Source organism: Lepisma saccharinum, chromosome 6, assembly GCF_977018435.1.
Source record: "Lepisma saccharinum chromosome 6, izLepSacc3.1, whole genome shotgun sequence".
NCBI lineage: Eukaryota > Metazoa > Arthropoda > Insecta > Zygentoma > Lepismatidae > Lepisma > Lepisma saccharinum.
Window position 1 is genome coordinate 67,845,550 of NC_139234.1, and position 26,188 is coordinate 67,871,737.

Here is a 26,188-nt window from a genome sequence, read left to right on the forward strand (position 1 = left end):
AGATTTCTGGGCAAATTTAAAGCAGATGGTGTATGCCAATAATTATCAACCACGAACCGTTGCAACCCTCATCCAACGGATCCGCATATGCTTGCGCGATGTTGATCCATCAACATTTGCTCCATCTATGCAGAAAGTGGCCCAAAATTGTCGCAAGGCCAGCAGACTCGGTGTGAATGTGTTTGTTCATTGATGTTCAGATACCACCCTTGTATACCAACCAGCAGACAAAATACATCTGTGCGTTTTTGCCCTTGACCACAGCGTTTTCTTTTTGTGCAAATTTTTTTCACCATACGTTACCTGCAAATGTTGCAACAGTATGCTGTACCTCTTATACCTCATGGGTACATGTTTCAGCAGGATGCCCCCCCCACCCACATTATGCCTGTTGTGTTACTAACTTCCTTAACAATTTCGCTGGTAATTTGATTGGGAGGGGTGGACCCATTAAATGGCCACCACGGTCACCAGACTTGACTCCTTTGGACTTTTTCCTTTGGGGTTATGTGTGAAAACTATGGTTTACCAAACACCTGTGCAAGACCTCAATGATCTCAGTGAAAAAATTATCGATGCACGCGGCTCCATCACTCATCAAATGTTGAAGAACACTTGTATGGAGGTTGAGTACCACCTTGATGTTTGTCGCGCCACCAAAGGAGAACACATTCAGATCTACTAAGGTGAAATTTTTTTCTTGTTCTTAAAAAAATTCCATGATTTTCTCTTCCAAATAAACGTTATTTGACATTTCTGTCAACGGTTGTAGAGTTATTTCAATCCTTTATTGGTATATTTTTTCTCCGACACACTGTACATTAGAGAATTTTCAACCTGATAAATTTATCAAATATTTAGGCATACACCAAATCAACTCTGCCTATTTATTTGTACATAGCATATTTTCGCAGAATTAAAGTTACCTACAATTGCCACTTATATAGTGAACATGAACCACTGAAATGAATGCTCAACAATAGTGATTCCCGAATGGAGAGACAGGACAGCAACAATTTTTTATATTTTTCGATAAACCAAGATCAATTGTATGTCAATGAGGAAAGGCTGTGAATCCATACTCTTTTGTACTCTGTTGCAAAACAATTGGGTACCAAACAAAATAAAACTGCCAATCTAGTAATTCTGACAAATGCACACAATTAAGAATATTTTATTTTAGATATGGTCTCATGCTTGTGTTGAAAGGTATAAAATCTGAGCAGATACCACTTTGAACTGATACAGATGCTGCAAAATTGTTAATAGTTAAAAGTTGTTCAAAATGTTGATTAATATTAGTGTGTAAGTATTCCCCGATTACAGAAGGTTGATCCGTCTATATGTGTCTGATTTTGACGTCTCACCTACTTTAGGAAAAAACACAATTGCCCTCGATGTGAGCACCTTGGGTCCTGGCAATAGGCCAAACCTGCAAAAATCCATGGGACTGGCACCAGGTGACTTCAGTGGATGTCATGGAAGGGAATAGCCTGGATGCTGGTGTCTGCCGCCATTTGTTGCAGAAATCTGTAGAACGAGATGTATGTGATGAGGCCTTACCCATATGCACACGGACCTGATTTTTTGCATTTCCATACAAATGGGGCAGATCGTCTGTATAAATTGGTATGAGGATATGTTGCTGATAAAATGCAGAGTTGAGTTTGCAGTTTTTAGGCACATGCCGAATCGTTAACTTGCCTTCATAGCAGTATCCCGCAACTTGCTTTGCACTGACTGATGAAGTCAGGATGGGTTTTTACATCTCGTGGGGCGTACGTTTCGGCTCGAATTTTCCACAATCGGATAGCTAAATCCATGCTTCATCGAATGTGGCAACAAACTTCCACTTTCCCCCAGATAGATGGCGTTCGTAGAGGCGCCTGCAGTGAGTCTTTCTCTCCCTCCGATGGGCCGTAGTGAGGAAGTGTCCACGACTTTTAAACACCATCCGGAGCTTTAATTTGTCACGTAGGTTGCAGTTCACAGTTGACTGTGCCACGTGCATTCGTCTTGCTATCACACGTTGCGTAGAAGGGTTTTCCTGTAGGGCCATTCGGTGCAACTTCCGAGCTACAGGTGGAATCACTTTCTACTCCCCTTTGTGGGTGAACGAAGTGCTGGAACATCGTGGTGTTTATGTAGATTATGTTCTTGATGGTCGTTAACCCCAATGCACATCCATTTTCCCTGCAATGTTTTTGAATCTGTCACTGAAAACTTGGCATGGAAAAGTGCTACGATGTAGCCTTCCCAAAACCGGTTCACCTTGGGAGCCTTGATGCTCACACCACACACGTGAACTTGGCACGATACTAGAGGCCTTTGGCTTTCTCCTGCTGTTTCAATCATTCAAATTGGTCGATTCTGTGAGTAGGGGGTGAAGGTTTAAAATTGGACACACATATAGACGGATCAACCTTCTGTATATGCACCAAGTTACCAAGATCAATGCTTTAAAATATTCCAGAATTACATCAGAATGTTAAATTACATGTTATTATAAAATTAATTTTCATGCAAAACTGGTGCAAAATAAAAAGAAACTTCGAATTTTGCATAATATCCAGGATAATTAGACTTCACGAAAGTGGTGCATGATATTTTGCGATACATCAGCATCAGCTCAGCCCTAATAAAAACTGCCAATTTCTACTAAATTAAATTGCTTCCAATAACCAGCCCCTTCCCCGGCAATTTTGTCCCTTAGATATTGCTGCAAAATCTAATAGATATTTCTACCTAACTAAACACTATTCGAAAATAAGCAATTGTGAAGATATGGTTCAGCAATCTGTCCACAAGTTGTGGAATGCTGAGAACAATGGAAGTATATTTTAAACTGAAAAGTGCACATATTACTACATTTTTAAATGAGACACATAAGTAACATCAGAACAGTAATTTGCAATCAAAAAATAATTAGTTTAAATAAAAGTGACTGCCTATATGAAACTAGAAAATGGTGCAAAATTTCCACAACCACTGTAGTGTTCAAGTAGCAGAAATAAGTAATTATTCACGAGCTGAACACACAGGTTGGAATTTGACTCGGGACAGTGCTCAGATAGGCTAATTGGGACCATCCCTACAGTTTAAAGTGGCAATATGCCTCCACCAGAATAACCCACGCAATCCTCTGATTACAAGGCAATTACTCTTCTGAAAGGGGGAAAAAAAAACATTCTGCACACTAATGCATGGAGCCACAAGTAAGTACACTTGGTTAACACTGAAGCAGGTACACAAGGCTCAGTTAATGCAGAATTGCCTTACACCAGTCTGAGGAAATTACATCTTATTAAGCATGCTGAGAACATGAATTTGGAGTACGTAGATAATATAAATCATTCACAAATTACCAAATAATCGTTTAGGAATAGGGTGAGTCAATAAGTAATGTCTGATTTTAGTACGAAATTTCATTCACATCTATACAAGAAAAAAAAAACCACTTTCCTCATCGAAATATAATCAATCCATACATTGTGTGTTATGGTTCTAATATATAGTCTTCAGCCAAATTATTGATTCACTGGGTATGCCAGTTCAAAGAATGAACTCCAGGTCTTGCTCAAAGAGTAAATAGATATACGCTGACCAACAAAAGTTTGATGAAAGGAACTTGGTCTGGAAAGTATGTGGGGTGCATAAGATCTCTATTCCTTCCATCACCCATAGTGTGACCTGGTAAATTGTCCTGATGCTGCAGCACTACTTTTCCGATCATCAATGCCAGGTATGTTTGGTCCTTCATATATTTTTTACAGCTGCATAAGTACAACCACATCTAAAGTGCATAAGACCACCATGGCTCCACCCAACAATAAACATGATCCTATGTTGAAAATGTCCGGTCTTCACTATTGATTCTGTTCAGTTGGTCAGGGTCCAACCACTTGTCCTGCATGCCAGTCATGGGAAAATAGTTTCTCATGTATGACAGTTGGATGATGTTGATCTATGAGATTTTCCAGCATCTGGTGAGTCTGCAATCTTCTGGACCTGAACTGGGCCAATTCATGGGTTACCACTAGATACTGGGACAAATTTTCAATGTAACATGGGCTTTCGAGCCTCAACCTCGTCAGACAAACTATAAGTGCTAGTTGTGTGATAAATCTTCATTGCTTGCCCCACTGTTTCTGCATCCACAATAGGAATCTTCAATCATCTAAAATGGGTTGAACAATCCTTGTGACAGTCCTTCATTCGTCACTCACTGGGCTGCTAGAAGATGAATTTCTGATGCAAAGGTATTAATCAATGATGCAAGCAGCATATGTAAGCATGCCACAAAATTTGAAAAACTGAATGCAAGGATCAATGTCACTGTCATTTATGCCCAGCAAGTTGGAAAGCTTAAGTTCTGATCGTTCAAGAACAGTGTAAAAGCTACTACATGGGTTTGGTAGTTTTGTGGATTGTACAGAAACTCTGGATATGACTTCACTATGGATATGATTGGACAAAGGCATTTTTTTTTTACCAATACAGATACAAAAATCTGATGCTATGGATATTCTAGCAATCAAATAAAACTTCAAATGATCCATAAACCTTAACCCTTACGGGGTCCAGGCTGTTTTCCACAGTATTAGCCTCAACACAGACCTTTCCAGTGTCAAAATTTTGAGATTATGTACTTTTCTACATAATATAATGCTATAGTTACGATTGGTACCTTGTTTTGTTCAGAATCAATTATGCTATAATGTTTTGTTAAAAGCAACCACATACACCTAAGTAAAAAAGTCTGAACTTAGTCTTATTTTGGCAACAGCGCACTTGTTCTAAAATTTCAAAAGGCTAACTTGCCTTCTTATCTCCCAAGGTGTATGTATATGATTCAAGTTACCAGAATCGTTCCCACGGAAAGACTTATTGCAATCTATGACAGTATGATCCAATGAAGGTATATTAAATTCTGAGTTTCTGAACACACTTCTACTTTGCATCACTTTTCTACCTCTTGGGTTAATCATGATGCACAAACTATTACCTATGTTGTCATTCAACACTAAAATACATACCTCCCATGATGTGTTCTTGCTTGACTCCTGGGACAACGGAAAAAGGCAAAAGGCGAACAAAATAGCTTCAAAAATAATGAAGCCAACTAACTTGTGGAACAAGTTGAATGGGGAAAAAATCCATGGTTAAGATGTGTATACTCAATTCAATTTTCCAACTTCTAAAAGAACACTTAACAATCATCTCATTCCTAGGACAACTTTTGTGGAAAAGTTCAGAAGCCAAACAAAAACCTACCATAGCAGTGTATATATATATTTCAATGTAATTTATATGTGCATGAAGCTGACACTCCAATGGCTGGTTGCACATTCCAAAGGCTATTTTCTATTTCTGCATGATTGCATATATTATATAAATGCAGCAGAAATATAAAGCGAGGAAACTTTATTTTTTTAAATTTATGGTAAGTTAAAAATCAACAGTATATTTACGACATTTATTAAAATTTAATATTTGGAATACAATGGAATATGTATGTGATTAATGAGAAATATCTAATACCACCACGAATGTCCATGCAATTTCACAATTCAGTAAAACTTTTACAGTATAGAAATACTGTCGTTAACTAACAGCAGCACAACTAACACTTAATGGGATGTTCAAGTTCGTAAACAGCTGAAATTAACAAAAAGTGCCTAAAAATTCTGAATGTGATGCACAATGTTCTTGTCTAGGATACTTGTTTCAGCTTCACAAAAACGAGAAAAAAAAAACTACTTGAAGGTGTCAAAACATCAATGTGCCATTTAATGGTAGCATTAGCAATGTAAATTTGCTGTTTCATGTATATAAACTTCAAGGATTTGTTTGTAGGTGGCTTCCATTCACTTCTAATATCTCCTCCTCTTCGATGGATAATCATCACCTCTGCGCTCGCTCTGTCCCCATCTGCTACGAGGACCCCCACCCCCTCGTGGGCCGCCTGATTCAGCCATATCTTCAATTCCTACACCCCTCATGTCACCTCTGCCTCCCAAACCGGCTCCCTGCTCATAACGACCTTGTCCACGATCATAAGCATCCATAAAGGACTTGGGATCCTTCACGGCATTAAAGCAATAGTTCGTGTTAAAAGTCATTTATAAGTATTTGATGATTTCACCATGGATCACAGTGATGATGCATGTGCACGAAGAATCCAGCAGCATCAAAAAAACATAGAAAGAAAAAAGGGGAAAACATTCTTTGTTAATTCACCCTACGGGCCCAAAGCTAAGTCAGGATCAAAATATTTTAGATCAAAATTTGATTGGATTCATGACAAGTCGAACATGAAATTGTAAAGTTAAACTTGATGCTCAAAATACAGTGATTCCAAACATTAATCGCTAACACCTTAATGTCAAGTTTAATTTTTACACGAGGCACAAGTTTAATCTTACTATTTCAGTCAGTAAGGCCAAGAACTTACCAAATAGCTTAACCATCACAAAACAAATGATGAAACATTTAGGTTTTTCATTTCACCCCTTCAATACAAAGTGTGAAGTTCTAACGTTATATCCTGTTAATATGGATTTTTATAGTTGCCATCCTTAGTGTCTTACTTTGAGTCTTGCTTTCACATATTGCAGAAAGATAGTACAACTGATAACTTCTTTGACAATAATTCTCCAGTAATTTTTCTCCATATATTCTGTAAAGATTTCCTAGACAGCCTCAAGCATCAATTAAGGTAACCGTAATTCTATCGATCTGCCATTTCCGTGCATATGCACAAATGCATACACAGGCAACGAGTAACGTCATTCAATAGCCTGTAGCTGGTAATTCTTGAAATGAAGCAAAGATTAAAAAACGAACAATACTGGTTCATGAGAAGGCCAAGAAATATGTAGTGCTTCTCTAAGTAATGGTGTTAAACTAATATATAGTACATTCAACTTTTGTCATCAAAACAAGATAGTAAAAATACATAAAAATAGAGAAGAGTATTAGCAAATGATGGATGAAGTGAAAAATCAAGGCATATAAAAAGACTTCATTCACTTTGTAAATTTAGTTGGATTCTGATTGGAATACGACATTATACTGTATTGGGTGTACTGAAGCAAAATCCAATGCATTAAGTCAATACTGAATACTTCCAAAAATATACAAGAAAAAGTCTCCAAAGCACACACGCTGGTAACTAATTAGCATTCTGATGTAAACTTTTCAAATAAGCTGCAATTGGTTCAGATAACACAGTTCGTATAAAGTTACTTTGAGTACCATCAATGTACATCCATCTCCTGGATCTTCAACTGAAGGTTATAAAAATATCACTTCACCCACAATCACAAATTCACCTGTATTAGCCAATATCAAGCAAAATTATCCAGTACTTTTGCATCACGAAAACTGAATAAAGAATACAACAGGACTTCCAAGAATATGGATTCCAAATAGGAAACTTTTCTAATGAGGACTGTGTGTTAATTTTGTAAAATTTACACAAATTAAAAGTAGTACAATTTGCAGAAATGAAGGTGCAGTTGTAATGTGATGAAATTCAAGTAACAGCCTTGTGTGTAGTAATGGGAAACAATTTTGACATTAAACAACCAACTTCACACAGAAATGTCTTTGCATTTACAAATATGTCCTCAGATATGGAGAACAAACTCACTAGGATCTCACACATGTCAACCGTACATTAACACATGCAAACTGTGAAACATTATAGAAACCTGCAGAGTTACTAGGCCAAGTGTAAAGAATTTTACTCTCTGAAAGCTGAATCCAACTATAGATGAACAGGTCAACCTAGCATGCATACTCCAATGCAATCTATAGAATTATTAGAGGCACTGTGAAAACCAACCAATTAGAAGACTAGTTGAGCGTCTGAGATAGTCAAATTATCCTGTGTAAAATGAAAACACTTGAAAAATTATTTGGGTTCTAGCACAACATCTCTCATTAAATACCTTAGTAACTGTTCAAATATAGTACGAAGAAAAACTACACAAGAGAAAAATCACGCTGCCTAACGCAAGCATGCAGCAACTGCAGGTAACTTGTTTTACATTTTGGAATTTCATCATTTTTGGCACTTGCCAAAACACATAAATGCAGGCCAAAACACATAAATGCAGTTCAAATTCAATCTCTTCTTTGAGTCAATTTCACTTTTGAACAAAACAGTTTTGCCCAGTGCATTTATAGTATATACAATAAGAGTTACGTAATTTCTTGTTTACACATTCCAAAAATCTTACTGGAAATCACTTTCTAGCAAGAATGGCAGAGATATCGCAATGCTAGAATTTCAATACAAACAATTTATGTTTAGAACCATTTCTTCATTTTTTGAATGTGGAAATAATCCACATTGTATAGAGATTTGTGGCTGTTGTTAGATACAACTATACTAATTATTGTGGAAATAAGAAGCAGCATCTGCAAAGAAAAAATCACTGCCATCGTTCATGAGAGCTAAATAGTTCCTAATGTGTATTCAACTTTCCAATCAACTGCAAAAAAGGTTGCATACCGAAAAAGCTAATCAATATTTTGCCAATTGTGCAAAATGTAGTACAATCATATGTTTTGTGATATTAGATCAACTTGGCATTTCTTGGCCCCAATTCACTAACACTGAAACATTTAAACACACACATTCCACAAACTACATGCAAGCTGTGTTTATGGTAAGCCTGCCATAAAATATCTACTTACAGTTGTGGGCAGTGATTATTGTTTCAACCACCATCACACAACCGTAAAGTGTGAAAAATCAGAACAAACTAAATCCTTTAGTTTTGGGACACTTGAGACCCAAGAGGAAGATTTAATTAAATATATATATATCTCAAGTGGACACTGAAGTACATCACATAAAATGAAGGAAGTAAATGGCCACACACCAGTACTTAGGTACATATAAATGCATTCAGTTATAAAAAAAATATTCTGCCTTGTTAATTTTGTGAATGTACATGTAAAACTTATTTTCTAACCACATTTTATTTTAAGCTACACAATATGAACAAGTTTAAAATCAAATTAATTTAGTTTCAACAATGAACAAGACAGAATACCTAGCCGACACTACGATTAAGGTTCCTGATTAAATATTCTGAAAATTGTGTTAACTGGAGCTATATAATTAAAATGGAACTCTGTCCATGCAGCTTGACTGATAATACGTATATTCAAAATTGGTAAATCAAATAACATGATGGTATGCAACTGAAATACTGAATACATTTACATTCCAATAGTGCACGAGCACTAATTTCATCACAAAGAAACAGACAACTCTGCACGGATTAGTAAATATTGGTATATTAGAGAATTTAAATTATAATATTTGGAATAAAAACACACAAATTCCTTCCTCAAAACTGATGTAATGAATACAGACAAACCAAGGAAATGAAAATGATTAAATGTGGACTAGTGCTCTGCAAAGAATCTACACATTGCTATTAATACTTTCCAAGTATTACTGCTGAGCAAACTGTTAGGATCTTATAATCGGAATTTATCTATTAGATGTAAAGTGCTTAACACTTGGTGGCTCTCTAAGATAAACACACACATTTCTGAATTCCATGAAGTTGACATGGGCTTTAAAAATATTTTGAACAATGGACATAAAAGCATTAACATTCAATTAATTGAAGGAAACAAAAAGGCAAAAATGCTTCACTTTTGTGCAATTAGGTATAAAAACTGAAGGCTGCGAATTTTAGCCATGAAATGGATGAAACATTTTTGCTGCCAAGAAAACAGCATCCATTGTAGATAGCAATGAATGATATGGAATTTTAACAATTTCTGCAAAACACACACACAAAAAAAAAAAGGGACTGGAAGCATTAAAATATAAAACAAGAATGAAGTTTGAAATTCATGTTTGGGGAATAAGACATGCAGTTGTATAATACACTTAAAACTAATTACTAACTTTATCTGTGAGATAAAGAAGTAGGAAATTTTCACCAGTGCCGAGTGGCAAAGCCAGTGCTTTGTTCCTATTTTTACTATTATTTCATGACCAGAGTTCTTTTGAATAACTTGGAGAAAATACGTAGTTTCTAGGATGACAAACAATTAGATCATGAACCAAAGGTTTAAAGTGCAAAGAGTCAAAATCGACTTTGGGAAATGTCTGAATAAGTAGTACTGCTCACACCTTCAACGGCATGGATTACTTAATTTTATATAAGTGGTCTGCTTTAATAAAAAAAGACTGGACTTCTGTCATAACGTGCAAAACCATTAGCTACAACCTTCAGAAACACACTGTCGCATCATGATACGGTCACCAGTAGCCCGGTTAGAGCCACTGAAGTAAACAAGTGCAGTAACCTGTTGTTGTGTTCGTTTCACAGTGAAGATGAAAATACTGAGCACAGCAGCATGTTTGTGTGAAATTTTGCTTCATATTGGGGAAATCTTGAATTAAACGTGCTTCAGCAAGCCTTTGGAAAGGACTGTATGAACCCATCACAGTGTCATCAGTGGTTTTGACATTTCAAAGAGGGCAGAACATTGATCGAGGAAGATTCAAGATCGGGACGACATTTGACATCAACAAGCGATGAACAGATTGATGCTGATCGACCATGTTCACATCAGTCAAGAAATGCTTGATCATGCCAATGCCAGTGAAAAACATAACAGAAGATGAAACTTAAGTTTACGGCTACGATGCGGAAACCAAGGTACAATTGTTGCAGTGGGTTGGAAAAGATTCGACTCGACCGAAGAAAGCACGCATGAGTTGATCGAACATGGTGTTTTTTTCTTTGTGTCTGGCAAGGCATCGTGCATTATGAATTTGTTCCTCCTGGTCAAACTGTGAACAAGGAGCTCTACGTTGAAGTTTTAACCTGTTTGAGGGATGCTGTGTGAAGAAAAAAAAAAGGCCAGACCTCTGGAAAAACAAGAGTTGGGTATTGCACCATGGTAATGCATTAAGTCACGCATCACTGCTTGTATACTTGTCACATTCATTGGTTCCCCAGGAATCGTACCCTTCCCGCCCCTCTTCTAATGAGCCAAGGCCTCCTCAGCAAGACCACCCCAACAAAGCTCCAGGCAATGCGTTGTTGCCATACTTTAAGAGGGCGGCGGAGGGAAGTCTACACGCTGGACTCAAAGCATGCGACATAAATAAATAAATCAACACCAATTAATTATGGTGTTTCATTATTTCTGTGACCCAAAAATACATCATAATCATCTGATTCGTCCAATCTTGCATAGCATTTTATAACGTTTAGGCTAATAAGAGAATTTAATGTGGACCAAGTCTCGTCCAAGTAAATGAGTTTGCAACCTTCTGAACGCAGCTCCTGTAGTCTCCGTAGATAACCGGTATCTCCAAGCAACAATTCTCGTCGATTCCATTATTACATTCTTTTTCCTTAAGCGACCAAACCGAAAACCAAGTTTTTTTTATTAGTTCTCGAAGCGTTGTTTCTTCATAAGGGAAGTCCGACACTTTTTAAAAGTTTCAATAGTTCACTCACTGTCGGTGACTGTCCTTTACTATAGAACTTGTAAATCTCGCATCTAATGAAATCACAAGTAAACTCTTCCACTTTGTTAAATTTTCTCTTTTTATTTCCACGCTTCTTTGGTGTGACTGGACCTCTCCGAATCACATTTCGCACGGTTTTTCTGTCTAACTTTAATATTTTGGCTGTGTCTGCAATGGCTCCTTTTCCTAGCTTTTTCTTTTCGACATATTCGTGCACATTACACAGAAATAACTGACTTTGTTCAACGTTTTGGTTTTGGATACTTTTCTGTTCGGTGCTCCGGAAGTGCTTGGTTGAGGATTATCTTGGTTTGTTGAATGATCTGGAACTTCGGTTGTGTCCCAAGGTCGCCACATGTCGATAGGATACAAACTCTGCTTTCCCGTAATATTTCTAAGATATAACAATAAACTAGATAAAAAAATACACTTTGTCAATGAGAATACGAACTCGCATACTCATCTCACACTGCTCTCTTGTTGCGGATTTTGTGAAAAGCGGCGAAGAGAAGGCCTTGGGGGATGAAGTGACTTGGCAACGTCCAGCCTGTTGACAGCATGCTAACCCTGCACGCGTCGCAGGATTCTCGAGGGTGGGAGGATCAGATTTCCAAAGGAAACCAGCACGCTTTGATGCCGCCTGGGGATCCAAAGAACGAGGCAAGTATATGCAAGTTTCTGACTGCTCATGGGATAGCCGTCGTGCCCCACCCATCTTACTCTCCAAACTTGGTGCCAGCAGACTTCTGAGTTTCCACAGTTGAAAAAACCTTGAGAAGACATCATTTTGAAAGTTTAAACGAAATTCTGCAGAATGGGAGAACACATATGCATCCAAACAGTGGCAGAAAGGATGCGAGTACTGCATTGCAAGCATGGGGGAGTACTTCTAAGGGGACAAATATCTGTAATAATGTAATTGCGGTAATACAGTTTGTATTGCAAAAGTCCGGTCTTTTTTTGAAGAGCTAACGTATTCCACCTCCACCAAACTTATTTTCCCATGGATTACATACACACAAATATGAAGATTAAAGCTCGCTTTATGCATATTATGCTTGCTGCGTGGTAAACAAGGTTTTCCAACTGGATGTTTTGACATAAGGTAAACAATGCAACATTTTTTTAAATTAGCCTAATTAACTACAAATTAAGATGATCCTGACAAAATTTTTTTTACATAAATTCGATGTGGTAGATTCACTTCTTCCGATACATTGAATACCTCTTAAGAGTAAAATATGTGATGCTTTTGTGGTGGTCCAATTCTATCCTTCTGCTTGACAAAAATGTGTACCAAGTATATTTCCCTGCTTAAAAGGTATCCTGTATGTAATTTGCATGAAATTGTCAACTGGTAATCACCTTATGCAAATACAAACACCATTTACTATCCTTTCTTAGGGTTTAATGATTGAAAAATTTCTCCTCTTTTAAAAAGCTGCCAAAAATAATGAAGTCTTATGGTACACATAGCTGTACACTAAGGTGAGGATTTCTTGTAGTTTCATAGCAATCACTATATATTACCGAAAAGTTGCTTCAACAGATGCGCCTATGGTAGTACTGCAATAAAGTAGGAATTAATAAATTGAAAATTCAGGGCTTCTAAATGCACAATTACCCTGTTCATGTGCTTTAATATATTATATATTCATAATGCAATCAGATATTGCACAACTTAGCAACATTAAATTCCACAATGTACTTCAGACCCAACTGATCAACAGATTTTCAGCTTGACTATGTAAAGTTCAATTCCTTTAGAACTTCACGTGATTTTATCCATAAATCACTAACGCATTGGAAGGTATGCATCAATTTCATTTTAGATCCATTTACCACTCAATGAATTTCAATATTTTCGTCTCTGGTCGACCTGCAGCTTGACATTCAAACTTAAACTTTAAGTCATTTTATTTATTTGCCTAATGAAAAGTTATGGAAAAGAATGCTTTTTTTCAATTTTAATGTAACCTAACCTGGAAGGGTGACATTGATCTATCATTTTATATTGCATAATCCTACTCAGCAGATTATAGGATTTCTATCATATGCATACCATACTTGAACATATGCATGCCACATATACATGCACCAGACTTATCACAGACTACTTCATAGAAGTGTGAATAAATGAAGACTTCTATTATTCTTAGGAATGACATGGTCAGGAAATGTTTACTGATCATGGTAAACAGTACAAATATACATTTTACAATATCCTTTCACTCCCTTAACGTAACCATGTATTCATTTATAAATTTTGACGTGCGGAGTGGGGGAGTATCTACACAACTAGTCTACAGTGCATATGAATTTATTTTCATGAAAATTACAAAAAGTTGAATTTTGCACCAAGTTCTTCATAGAAATAAAGAATCCAATACTACCTTATTATTGCTTTTTTCATCCATTTGTGTAGTGAATCACATAAAAAAATATACTTTCTGTTATTATCAAGCAATCTTGATTATTTAAGTTAACGTTTGTCTGGACAACGAAATATATACATGTTCAGAGTTTCCAACTGTCAAGCCATTATACAATATTAAGTAGTCTTGGGTCAAAATCCTCACTTGTGGAACATGAAAATCTTTTGGAGAAAGAAAACTGTAAGACTATGATTATTAAGACGTTTAAACTTTTCCAGAACCGAATGAAAAAATACACAATTCTCAATATGAGAAATACCATGTTCAAGAGACCATCGATAACTGATCAGTGAATCACACTGCACTTTCTTCCCATGAAAATAGTTGATTACTTCAAAAATAGGTATATTATTTCAAGGTCAACAATTCTCGGACACACTTATCCTGAAGAAAGGCATAAATATCAACCTGGAAATCAAAGGTTCCCAATTCTCGTGAAATCTGAAATTGGAGTTCTGTTAACGCAACAGAAAAGAATCCAGCAGGAAAACATACTCCAGTAAACGAAAATGATTTTGGAGCATACAAATTGGTCTACACTAACGCATGCTGCAAAAAAATGAAAGCTCCAAAGTAAAGAAGATTTAATACATTACCGGAGGCAAGCTTCCTGCTCCCAGTGCTGCATCTAAAAGCAAAGAAATAATATTAGAACCCTGATGCAATCTGCATTAATCCATATATTGTAATAAACTTTCATTAAAAGGAAAGAAAGAACAGTGAAGTAATTTATGAATATGCAACTCTTGCAACTGGGGGACTTTGTTGTGTGTGTGTAGTATTCAGTCACTGACTAAAATGTTAATTTTAAATTTTAGAAACAAAAAATGTCTTTAATCTTGCAATTAATCCCCTTCGCAACTCAACTGAGTATTAGAAAAGTAAATTGTATTTAACATACAGAAGGTTAGGCTTACTTGTTATATGAACAATTTTCAACATAGTACAGAATACTTGTATTACATGTACAAAATGCACATAAAACACTGCTTTTTGAAATTGAGAGTAAACAAGAAAAATACATGTACCAAAAATTGTGATATCTTAGAAAATTTTTAGTGAGACTCCATTGTTACACCAAAAACTATCCACATTAAACATCTATTACCATTCTGAACTCTTATATAAACAATGTACAAAAAGCACGCTAAAGACCAAACACATGAACTTCCATAACTTATTCAATTTTGAAGCCATTCAGAAATGAAATACTGCAAAAAGCTCAAACTTTCTTTGCATGATCCTGGTTATCTATAAAGGTTAAGTTTAAATGGTTGAAGAAGTTTACAAAATTAAGTGAATAAATTTGAGGAAAATGTACAATCCAGAAATATAACATCAGAGGGTCCATTGTATTATTCTTGGGTCAACAGTTATGTTCGCCAGGTATTTAGAGCAAAACCCAGACTAAAATTAACACAATTAAGCAATGCTCAAAAATATTTAACATTTTTTAAAATAATTAATATTCACTGCTAGCAAAATGATTGCTCAGAAGACTATAATTTATAGGCAAAATATTTGAATATAATACTTACTATTTTCGTAGTCACGTATTGCACCTTCTGCAGCCAAGGGGGAATCATAATCTCCAGGTGTCTGTCTCAGAGCCTGTTCCTGTTGGTCAAGCAAACTGCTTAGCTGATGTGCCTGAAACAGGCAAGACATTCACATTTTTTACAACTAGGCTAGCTTACATCTGAATTTTACGAAGCTCCATTTTATTATTAGTATTTTAAAATCAGCCAAAATTCTACTTCAATGATCAGTTTGGAGCACTTGCATTCTGGGTCATGACTCAAGTTGAAATGTATGACAATACTCTAAGCAATTGGTCTTGTTCTATATGAAAATTAATAAGCTTGAATCAATATTGCAAAGCATGAAAATAAGTACCTATGTATTTCAATGGAAAGTTATCACAAACAATGAGTTATATTGTGAACTTAAGCAAAATTATTATTTAAGTGTTGTCACATTGAACACACACAAGATGGAATTCATTTATTCAATAAAATATTAAATCTACCTATGATGAGTAGTCTTTCAGTAAATACATATCATATTCAAGTTACAGCTAAGATATCTAAGAATCTAGAACATTCCCTTTTAATTACATTAAATAATTAATGATTCTTGCTTTGCTTTATTGGCTTTCCCGAAACATTTTTTCTAGTGCTTAGCATATACCAAAAATGTTATTATCTTGTGTAAATATTATGAATATTTAATACTTAAACATTAAAATTTATAAAGATTCTGCATATTTTTAAAATGTTGAGATATCGAACAGTTCAAAATTGGATCAGTCCCATTATTTCAACACTATTTCTTGTGTTCACCTGGTCACAGGTTACGACACATTTACATCATTAACTTGGACAAATTGAGAACAACTGTCTGCATTTGGAATAAACAAATAGTCAAATCCCGATTTTACATTTCTCAGGGGCCCACAAATAAAAAAAATATAAAATGCGGGAAACAATAAGGAAGGAGTGAAACTCAAGTGTCAGTAAGAAATGACTATACACTACTTTTTAGGGTATATATTATGTCAAAAATTATTTAACAGGAAAGAATGCTAATGAATTCCTAATGAAAAAAGCAAGACTTGCTGTGGAAGTCAATGACTGATTAACGGGACCCATTTTCGAGGGTAGGGACGGTGGATGACTGCTTCTAACTGTCTCCTATTAGGTTTAGTTAATGCATCTGATTGTGTGAGATCCCTGTTTACTCTGTAAACTGGTGATTAGTTGCTATTTAGAAGTCCCCAGTTCCTCGGGTAATTGGAGGGGGAAGGGGAGGGGATGATCATTTATAGCTGGGTGCCAAGCATCTTTATATACTGTAATCAAAGCGTCCTGAAGAATGCAAAATGGTTCAGATTCCACTTTGAGCTGCATATGTATCCAGTCCCGATCAGCCCAACAGCATGAAGTGCCTTTTGAAGTTTTAAGAACTACTGGCCAGAGGGAGGGGGTTTATGACCCATCAACCCCCTTTGGGCACGCCACTGATTGTTATTTATATCCATGCTAATCCAAGATTTACTATTGAATTTAGAAGTCTTGCGAAGGGCAAACACCCCTTACACCAATAATGTTTTTCCTTTTTTTTTTCCAATCTTTTCTTTGTCTTCCCGTCAACATTTAATATTGTGAGATTTATTGCATATCCTTCCTGCACTGCCCTGTGTGTTCAAGGTGTTCATCAGAAGACCGAACAAGAAAAAAAAATAGCTTGTCTTTTTCTAACACCTTGCTTTGTGTCTGGTACTTGGGTTTCCTAATCCTCAAAGCAAAAACACCTTCGGAGAGGAGATTCAAAACAATGCAGTTTTTCTTCCCTTGACACAGTGAATGAGTCATAGCTCTGAAGCGACGAGACAAGACGAAACATTGGTGCCTGTTGCCAGCTGTCTGCAGACACCCCTCCCACCAGTTTGTAATGGAAGGGAGGGGAAAGGGGAGACGAACAGGTGGTGGAGTGGTGCTAATACAGTTGAACAAGTCTTATCAGAAGTGTGTATTTCTGGCAAAGTTGCAGGAAGAAAGAAGGAAAGAGCAGGAAGGGGGAGAAGAATCACTCCTTGAGACCTATGAGCAAGATTTCAGAATTGGGGCATTCAAGAATGAGAAACTGGCTGAATCGTTCAATTACTGCATAACTGCACAGTGGCGGATTAATGAGCTCATGTTGTGGGAAGATGTTTTTTCTTCTTGCAGTAAGCTATGTTTGTTGAATGCGCGTATTCAGGTTCAAGAGCAACTGCATAATTTTAGACATCAGAAGAAAGGAGACTGGAAATCGCTTTTTGCCTTTATGTTAATTGTTATTGTAAAGGTGAACACTTCCACATGAGCAAGAAAATCAGGTCACAAATACTTGGCACTTTTCAGTAATTAGAAGACTAGTGACTATACCATAGGGGACATGAGAAAACCCACTTCATCTTCACTGGGAATGCAAGAAGTGCTGTTTTACCCTTCCTGTCCCTCAAGGGAGGTATGACAAATGCAACTTGTGCACCTCCTATCCCCTCCTGGGAACCATGCCTCTTCCCTCCCTCCTCTAGCATGAAAACTTAACTTCTGGAAGTTCCAAGTCACGTGGGGAATGTGAAAGCAAGAAAAAGGCTGGGAGAAGTCGCATGCTCAACTTAACAGTTTTCTGCAAATTTTAAAACTTATAAAACGGGAGAGCAAATGTAAGCTCAAGGTGAACATCCTATTATTTAACATGGCCTTTTGCCGGGGCCTGAATGGATGAACGTATTAAGCAGGAAAACAATGCGGGAATGTAAAATCAGGGTTTCACTGTACACATTTCAAAACATTCCTTTTTTACTTTAGAGCAGCATTTTTTTTGCTTGGGATATATCCAGACAAAGATGCTACACCTACATATATATAGAAGCAAGTGCTTACCTGCATAAAGAGGCTGTTTTCTTGTTGCCTGCGGCGCAATTCTTCTTCCTGATGATGCATTCGAAGCTGCATGTCTTCTTGCTGTTGCCTCATGAAATCTTCATCCCTTCGTTTTTGTTCTTCATGCTGCCTTTCCTTCATTTCCCAATCTCTCTTCTGCCGATCACGGTCCAATTCTCGTTGTCTTAATTCTGTAATGAAAAATAACAGGGTTTTCAAATAAAACAAGAAAACAGGAAAAACAAGTAAAATGCACTTATATTCCTACATTTACTATTCAAGAAGGAAAGAGCCAAATATTTATTTCTTACATTGAAATGGTAATTTCACTGCCATTGTAGAAGTCATTACTTATTTAGAAAGCACAAACTCAGAATTCTGTAACAATTCAATCTTGTCAGAACACATCACCAATCTCAACCAGAAAAGAGCTTTTTGGGTATTCCAGACAATACATGATTCAAATTCCTTTAACATGATGAACTTGATAGGCTGAAGTACATAGATATTGGGATTTCAAAGTACTTCCCATTGCGAATGTCAACAACGAAGTTTGGCAAATTTGCGCAGAATGTGAATGTAAGGTTTTATGTAGTTTAACATTCAAATAATCTTTGCAAAAACAAAGAAGTCAAAAGTGAGCTAGTAGAATTCTATTGCAAGAGTCAACTGATAGTCAAACATGTCTTTCCTTTAACTTTACGTTTGAAGAGGATTTAAGGTGACTGAAAAGTTCAATCCAAAAGACATCCAGTATACGTGGGTTTGTGTTCTTTCACTGAAGATCCAGCCATAACTGTGGCAGTAAATAATTTTCATGTGGGTGAATAGGTGGAATTCATTTCAAATACACCTTAATAATGTATCACCATAGATTCCCCCACTTTTCGTGAAAGAAGTCACCCACTCCCCCTTCTGCAAGCTTGATATAAATTGGCAAATGGTTTCATGCAGTTTATGAACCATCCAAATTACTGTAATCATGTATCCAATTAAGCTGAAAATGTCCCTTCCTCTTTAACGCCAATTTTTCATCTAAACTAAAGTGCTCCCCTGTGCTTAGCACCATGCCATGAAGGCGTATAGATGGTGTGGGGATAATGCCCCACACTTTTTTGATCCGGTTTGAGTAGGGGTGATGTGATCAGCATCATGCCCCTGACCACCTTTAACCCCCCAGGGGTTCCCAAGGTACCCATGCCATTCGACACTGGGTGGGCGTCGGAGCAGCTTCCAACGTTAGAAAAGTTCCCGGATTTTAAACGGCTGGGGATCGAACCCAGGACCTTTAGCATGGTAGTCAGATGCATTACCGACAGCCATCGTGGCCATTATTCATCTATGTAGTAATATTGCTGGTTCATGTAGCATTTGCGAGCAATTCAAAATTCATCACACACACACATAGCAATGCCAAGCCAATTTTTATCATAAAATTCAAATGGTATTTGAATTCAACTGATTCAATTTTCATCACTGTTGTGATGTTCTTCTAAATATTTTTCCAATAAAAAGTTTAGAAGTTTCATGAATCATTTAATACTTTCAAAACTTCTCTTGTCTATCAACAAATTTTGAGCAACATGTCACAAAAACTATAGTGAGACCACCTTAACAGCCGGCATGGGGACTGCCTTTATCGCAGTGACCCTCTGTTGCCCCATTTACCTATGAAGGCTAGTGGTCAAACAACCCCTGTTTGGGCAAGAAATTGCAACCTTAAAATCCCTCCTCCTGAAGTAGACAGCAGGTAAACAAGATTTTGTCAAAATAACTGTTCGGCACTGTGAATGAAGGCCGGTTCGTATAGCGGCACTACTGTAGTAAATGCTCTACGGAGACAACAGTTGGATCCACAACTTTACAGAAACAATATCCTTGTGCTGCATAATGGTTATACCTTTTATAATCCCCAATTCAACAAAATTACATTTATCATGACCTGCTGTTTAAAATGCTTGACGGACTAGCCATTCTGAAAATAAACCTCAACCCAGTTTTTTTTTTCAGTACATATATTTAAAACCTTGTTCCCATGTAATGTACCAACTTCATATTCATAAAAATGCTGCGAGTCTGCTCACATTCCGAAGACAAAAAAGGACGAAGTCCAAAGAAACCTACCAGATGCTTATACTATATGCTTGCAAATTCACATGAACATAACTATATCAGGGGTATTCCATGAAAAGTGGTCCTACTCTATGTAAATAAAATGATTAATCTGAAAATTATTAGTTTTTAATTGCGTACAGGCTTAAATGTTTGTGAATGCATATAATTTGCATACTTCACAAACAAAAATTATTTGCACCAGTAGCCTACATGCTTCCCAGACAGTCAAAACTTTGCTAAATTTTTAGTGGCACACACAATACCTTAGTATTCATAATTATTGAAATAATTTGATTATGAATATTTTAATCCAATCTCATGCCCAGAACCTTACTTTCATGCGTTAAACGTTACACACGTAATGCTGGAATTACCATGTTATATATGTATGAGAGAAGCTTCTAGTGTGGAAACTATGTGGCAGGGCTAGATTCATGAAAAAGAAGAGTACTTGGCTCCATGCATTTTCAAATATGGAAAGCACCTTAATGGCCTGGGAAGTTTGCTGATTTCAGGTTTAAACTTTTGAAGATAAAGAAAAGAACTACATTTAAATGCTACTGTATTTTTTATTGTCAATTGTCTGCAGCGTTAAGTCTTCAATTTCATCATATCTTGGGTCATTATACATGAACAGACACCAAGACAATAGTTTCCTTTGCAATTGAAATAAACTAGTGGTAGAATTCTTGCGGAAGTAAATACAAATTTAATGCATGAACTGAAAGTACTGGAAGACTAGCTTCATTTAAAGCTTGTTCTGTAGAGTAGCATAAGTACGGTGTGCGGCACGAAATACTAGACCCGTTCAGATTAGTATACAAAATGTACATGCGGAACTGCACGCTGTCATGCGAAACATGTTATCCTGTAAGCATGTGTGTCTTCAGGTTAATGGTGACAAATTTCAACATCTATTGTAAACAGTAAGTACATGTTTTATACTGATCGGAATGGGGCTAGTTTTTTCGTGCTGCACCCTGTAGAATCCAGTAATTACAATGCAAAGCAACTCAGATGCCAATTTCTTTTCATACAATTCAACCGGTAAGTCCAATTATCATCACTGTAGCAATGCATGGTAATTTGATGAATGTGAGACAAAATATATTGCCAAGTACAGTGATTGTAGCTTTCTTGGAACAATCAGAAAGCTGGTAAGCTTATTTCGGAAAATAGTACATTATGTTCTTGTGTTAGAGAAGTTTTGATTACAAAAATTTAGCTACTAGGCAATCACAGTTGATAATTCAAACCGAAAATATATCCGTTTAAACTTTACGGTTTGCATCCATGCAAATGAAAAAAATGCAAGATTTGATGAAACCATGTCTCACACACCAGGAACATTAATTGCTCATGTCTCACACACCAGGAACATTAATTGCAGTGCAACTCCTTGACAACATCTATTGTAAACGTACATGTTGTATACTGATCAGAACGGGGCTGGTTTTCATGCCACACCCTGTAGAATCCAATAATGACAATGCAAAGCAACTCAGATGCCAATTTCTTTTCATACAATTCAACCGGTAAGTCCAATTATCATCACTGTTACAATGCATGGTTAGGGGCATGCATATTTCGTTTTTGACGAAAAAACGAAATTTGCAAAAACACATTTTACTGTTAATTTTTCATGTTTTTGAAAGATGCGAGATGCATTTTGTGACCATGTTTTGCCACGAAATAATGCGAAATGAACTGCAAAAAGCGAAATTAACTCTTAAACATGAAATTCAGGGTTTATTCACAGACGCGACACCTTCGGAGGTCTGAATTATCCTGAGAGTTATGCAATTCCTGCAAAATTGATTCTGCTGTTAATATTGAAGAAGCGAAAATGGACTCCTTTACACAGAAATAAACTTAATACTCTGATAACTACATAAATGTGCTATTAGAAGTGAAATGTTAATTCTGTGGAATAAGTGTAGTTTTCAAATTTAGGATTATATTCACAATTTTAAAACCAAAATGTCTTTTTATATACCACTTTTCATGCAATTTTTCACCGCTAATTTATTTTATTTACCGCTTTTGCACCCGAAATTGACTGTTTTTGTACCGAAATTTTGCTTTTTTATTTACCAAAAATATGTGCCTCTATGCATGGTATTTGATAAAGTGTGAGAAAAATATATTCAGCTGGTAAGCTTATTTCAGACAATAATACATTATGTCCTTGTATTAGAGAAGTTTTGATTACAAATATTTAACTACTACGCAATCACAGTTTATAATTCAAACCGAAAATATATTGGTTTAAACAATACTGTTTACATCCATGCAAATGAAAAAAACTGCAAGATTTGATGAAACAATGTGTCGCACACCACGAACATTTATTGCAGTGCAACTCCTTGACAACATCTATTGTAAATAGTAAGTCCATGTTGTATACTGATCAGAACAGGGCTAGTTTTTCATGCCGCACCCTGTAGAATCAAATAATTACAATGCAAAGCAACTCAGATGCCAATTTCTTTTCATACAATTCAACCGGTAAGTCCAATTATCATCACTGTTACAATGCATGGTATTTTGATAAAGTGTGAGAAAAATATATTGCCAAGTATAGTGAGTCTAGCTTTCTTGGCACAATCAGAAAGCTTGTAAGCTTATTTCAGAAAATAATACATTATGTTCTTGTGTTAGAAAAGTTTTGATTACAAATATTTAGCTACTAGGCAACCACAGTTGATAATTCAAACAGAAAATATATCTGTTTAAACTTCACTCTTTACATCCATGCAATCATAGTAACGATTGCTACTACCTACAGAACTTTACACACTATCTGTAAAATTTCTATTAGCAACTATAGAAATATTAATCTAGTCTAAATTAAAGTTACAGTACAGAAAGAAACTCACGTTCTCTCAGCATTTCAGTCTCATGTTCGTATTTCGCATATTCCATCTGTGCTTCAAGTTTCTCCTCTTCCATTTTCATCTCTCGGTTCAGAGCCTCCTCTTTCTGTTTTCGCAACTCAAACAGGTGTTTCCAGCGTGTTCCATACTCATGTTCAAAACTTCCTGGTGCAGCAAATCTTGGTCCAATCTGAAATGAATCAAGAAAATAATGTTAAGATGGCACAAGAATATTTTTAATAACTACAAGAGTAGACTGACAAGCTCATTTGAGTAACAAAAGTCAATAGATCACATTACCTTAAATGTGAATCCCCTTTGAAAATGTTAACATGAATGTATACAAGGCAAGATCTCTACCTGCATGTGCAAAGCACACTAACGCTGTCTGACCATCTAAATAGCCACCAACAGAGGATGGGTATGCAGGCATATTGACAGAAAATTTCATCAACCATACCAATACGAATTTAACAAATTTTGCAGACTAATTATAGGCCAAGAGAAAATTCAGTGAGGCAAAATTAGCCGAAAAACTTACCAACACTTAAAAAAAATACTTGTATTTTTGTTGTTACATCACCTTTCTGCCATTTTTGGCTATTGGCTAATAGCAATGAATAATGATTAGATAAAAATGAATTTTATTTATTTAATTACAACTGTTTACATGGCAAAGCTATGGCTGTATGCCTTATGGCATGATAATGGACTATCACATACAAAGTAACATGCTTACACCAGGACTTGAACCTGGGAACTTTGGTAGAGAGATCAAAATTCTACCACTTAATGTGCCTGACAACTGAGATGGATATAAAATTACTGGACACTCGAAAAAAACAATTTTTGGTTTGAGTTGGTGTTTTAAGTCCAATTTATGCACAGTAAGGCTAATCGGGACTGGACCTATGGTTTAAAGTGGGATCCGAACCACTGTGCCATGTGCCTCCATGAATAAAAAAACAGTTCACAACTCACCTCTCTGGCTTTCAAATATTCTGGATTTTTCTTTGGAAGGTTCTTTTCAGGATAACCATCAGAGTCGTCCAGCTGCTCAAATGGTTCAAGGACAACTGGTCTCAGAGAACTATAAATAAATGGAATACAAATTCATCAATCAAGAGACATGGATGTGGTATCAAAGGAAAATTTTGGTGTAACACTGAACTTCAGTTTCACATACTGTATATAAAATAACATTGTGTTATGGTGAATAGAATAGGATAATCTGATTTCAAAGATTGAATGGATACTGGATGTCCATGATCATTTAACACATGGGAAAATACATCCCCTGTAATGACGTAATTTCTTTCTGAAGAAGTATTGTAGCCAATATTTTGTTACAGAATTAAGAAAAGTATCAGGAATCTTCCAAAACTTGATGGATAATCCACTCACTTAAGTGTGGTGTCAGTAAATAAAATGTAAACAATGTGTGTAAAACTATTTCTTGAATTTTGCATTTCTTCATTATAAAATGTATGAGAAAAATGAATTCTGAACCTGTAAAATCAGATAAAATGAACATTACAGTACATAATTTTTCATTTTATGAAAGGTGCACAAGTCTACTCATGGCATGTACCAAGACTTATGCCTACGTCAATGAACTTAGAAATACATTAAAGGTCACTTACGCAGTCAGAAAGTAGCAACCCTCAGTGCAGCGACGTAAGGCCATTTGTGCACCTGGCTTTCTAGCAAATTCCACGATTCCTTCTCCAGTTGACTTGCCCCTTTCATCCACAACCACTACAGCACGTTCAATCTGTAAGAAACACATAAAAAATATCCAACATAAAAACATCAAAAATCACCTTTTCAAATGGTAGAAATAAAATACCCTTCCCTTCCAAACTAATAATTGGCAAGACACTTAATTAGCATGCCAATATTTTTGGTATGCAGATTGAAACTAAATGAAATACCTACAACTTGTCTTAGAAAAAGACATTCCAAAATGAAAAATTATTCCCATTAACTACATAATACAATCCTTGCATTTTTTAAACCGTACTTCATTTATTGGGAGAAAAACCAAAACATTGGTAAGTGTAATGCATACAATCAAACTTATTAAAAAACTCACAAAATGGCAAGGAAAACAGTTGCTATATAACAATAGTCTATTATACAGAATGGCAGCTAGGAAGGTGGTTGAGCATATGTCCATTCAGCTAGGAAGGTGGTTGAGCATATGTCCATATTACTGGAGAACAGTCATGCTGTTACTAAACCAATAATGAGCAGTTATCTGATACTGTGTATTTCACCAGCCAAAGTTTGGGACAACATACAGTAGGGGGGAATTGAAGAATTGACAACAGAGCTTTACTGATATCCTTTAAATTTTTGTAAGCCTGACAAACTTTTCTGCTAACCATCTTCCTAGTTGCAATTTCCTTTAAAGCTCTTCTTAGAAAAGACAATTTGATGCTTGCTTACCTCACCAAAAACTTGGAAAGCTCTCTCAAGCAGCTCATTTGTCACCCATGGAGTAAGATTCTTCACTTTCACTGCAGCACTGTGAGGTGCAAATCTCACTTTCAAAGCCCTCCCCTTCCTCAAAGTTCCATCTAGCTCTCTCTTTGCCTTTTCAGCATTAGCACGGTAATCCTGCAAATGAACAATAACACAATTACAAAAATGATTTCCTAACAGTCCACACAAAGCAACTGCGAAGGAGCTGAAGTAATTCAACATTCATATTACGGGACTTTAGGCACTATATGATGACAGGTAGGTGGATACTTAAAAGCACATTTCACGTACATATCAATTTTAATTCAAGATTAATGAGAA

The 26,188-nt window shown here is 36.2% G+C and overlaps 1 protein-coding gene across 5 annotated transcripts in view; it reads right to left on the reverse strand.

Moving 5' to 3' along the window:
• The window catches only part of LOC145988842 (protein no-on-transient A-like), a 78,440-nt gene that overhangs the window by 27,204 nt on the left and 25,048 nt on the right, over nucleotides 1-26,188 (reverse strand). Inside the window, exons 4-11 of one of the 5 annotated variants that reach the window (XM_083124075.1) lie at nucleotides 25,832-26,002; nucleotides 25,024-25,154; nucleotides 24,362-24,470; nucleotides 23,384-23,570; nucleotides 18,390-18,580; nucleotides 15,495-15,573; nucleotides 14,553-14,584; nucleotides 5,463-6,083 (exon numbers count right to left, since the gene is read on the reverse strand). In XM_083124075.1, the coding sequence (XP_082980201.1) occupies nucleotides 5,874-6,083; nucleotides 14,553-14,584; nucleotides 15,495-15,573; nucleotides 18,390-18,580; nucleotides 23,384-23,570; nucleotides 24,362-24,470; nucleotides 25,024-25,154; nucleotides 25,832-26,002 (1,110 nt within the window). In that variant the 3' untranslated portion in view covers nucleotides 5,463-5,873. Of the gene's footprint in view, nucleotides 1-5,462; nucleotides 6,084-14,552; nucleotides 14,585-15,494; nucleotides 15,607-18,389; nucleotides 18,581-23,383; nucleotides 23,571-24,361; nucleotides 24,471-25,023; nucleotides 25,155-25,831; nucleotides 26,003-26,188 lie in introns of those variants that run through there. The other 4 variants (XM_083124074.1, XM_083124073.1, XM_083124077.1 and 1 more) reach the window with 4 other exon arrangements.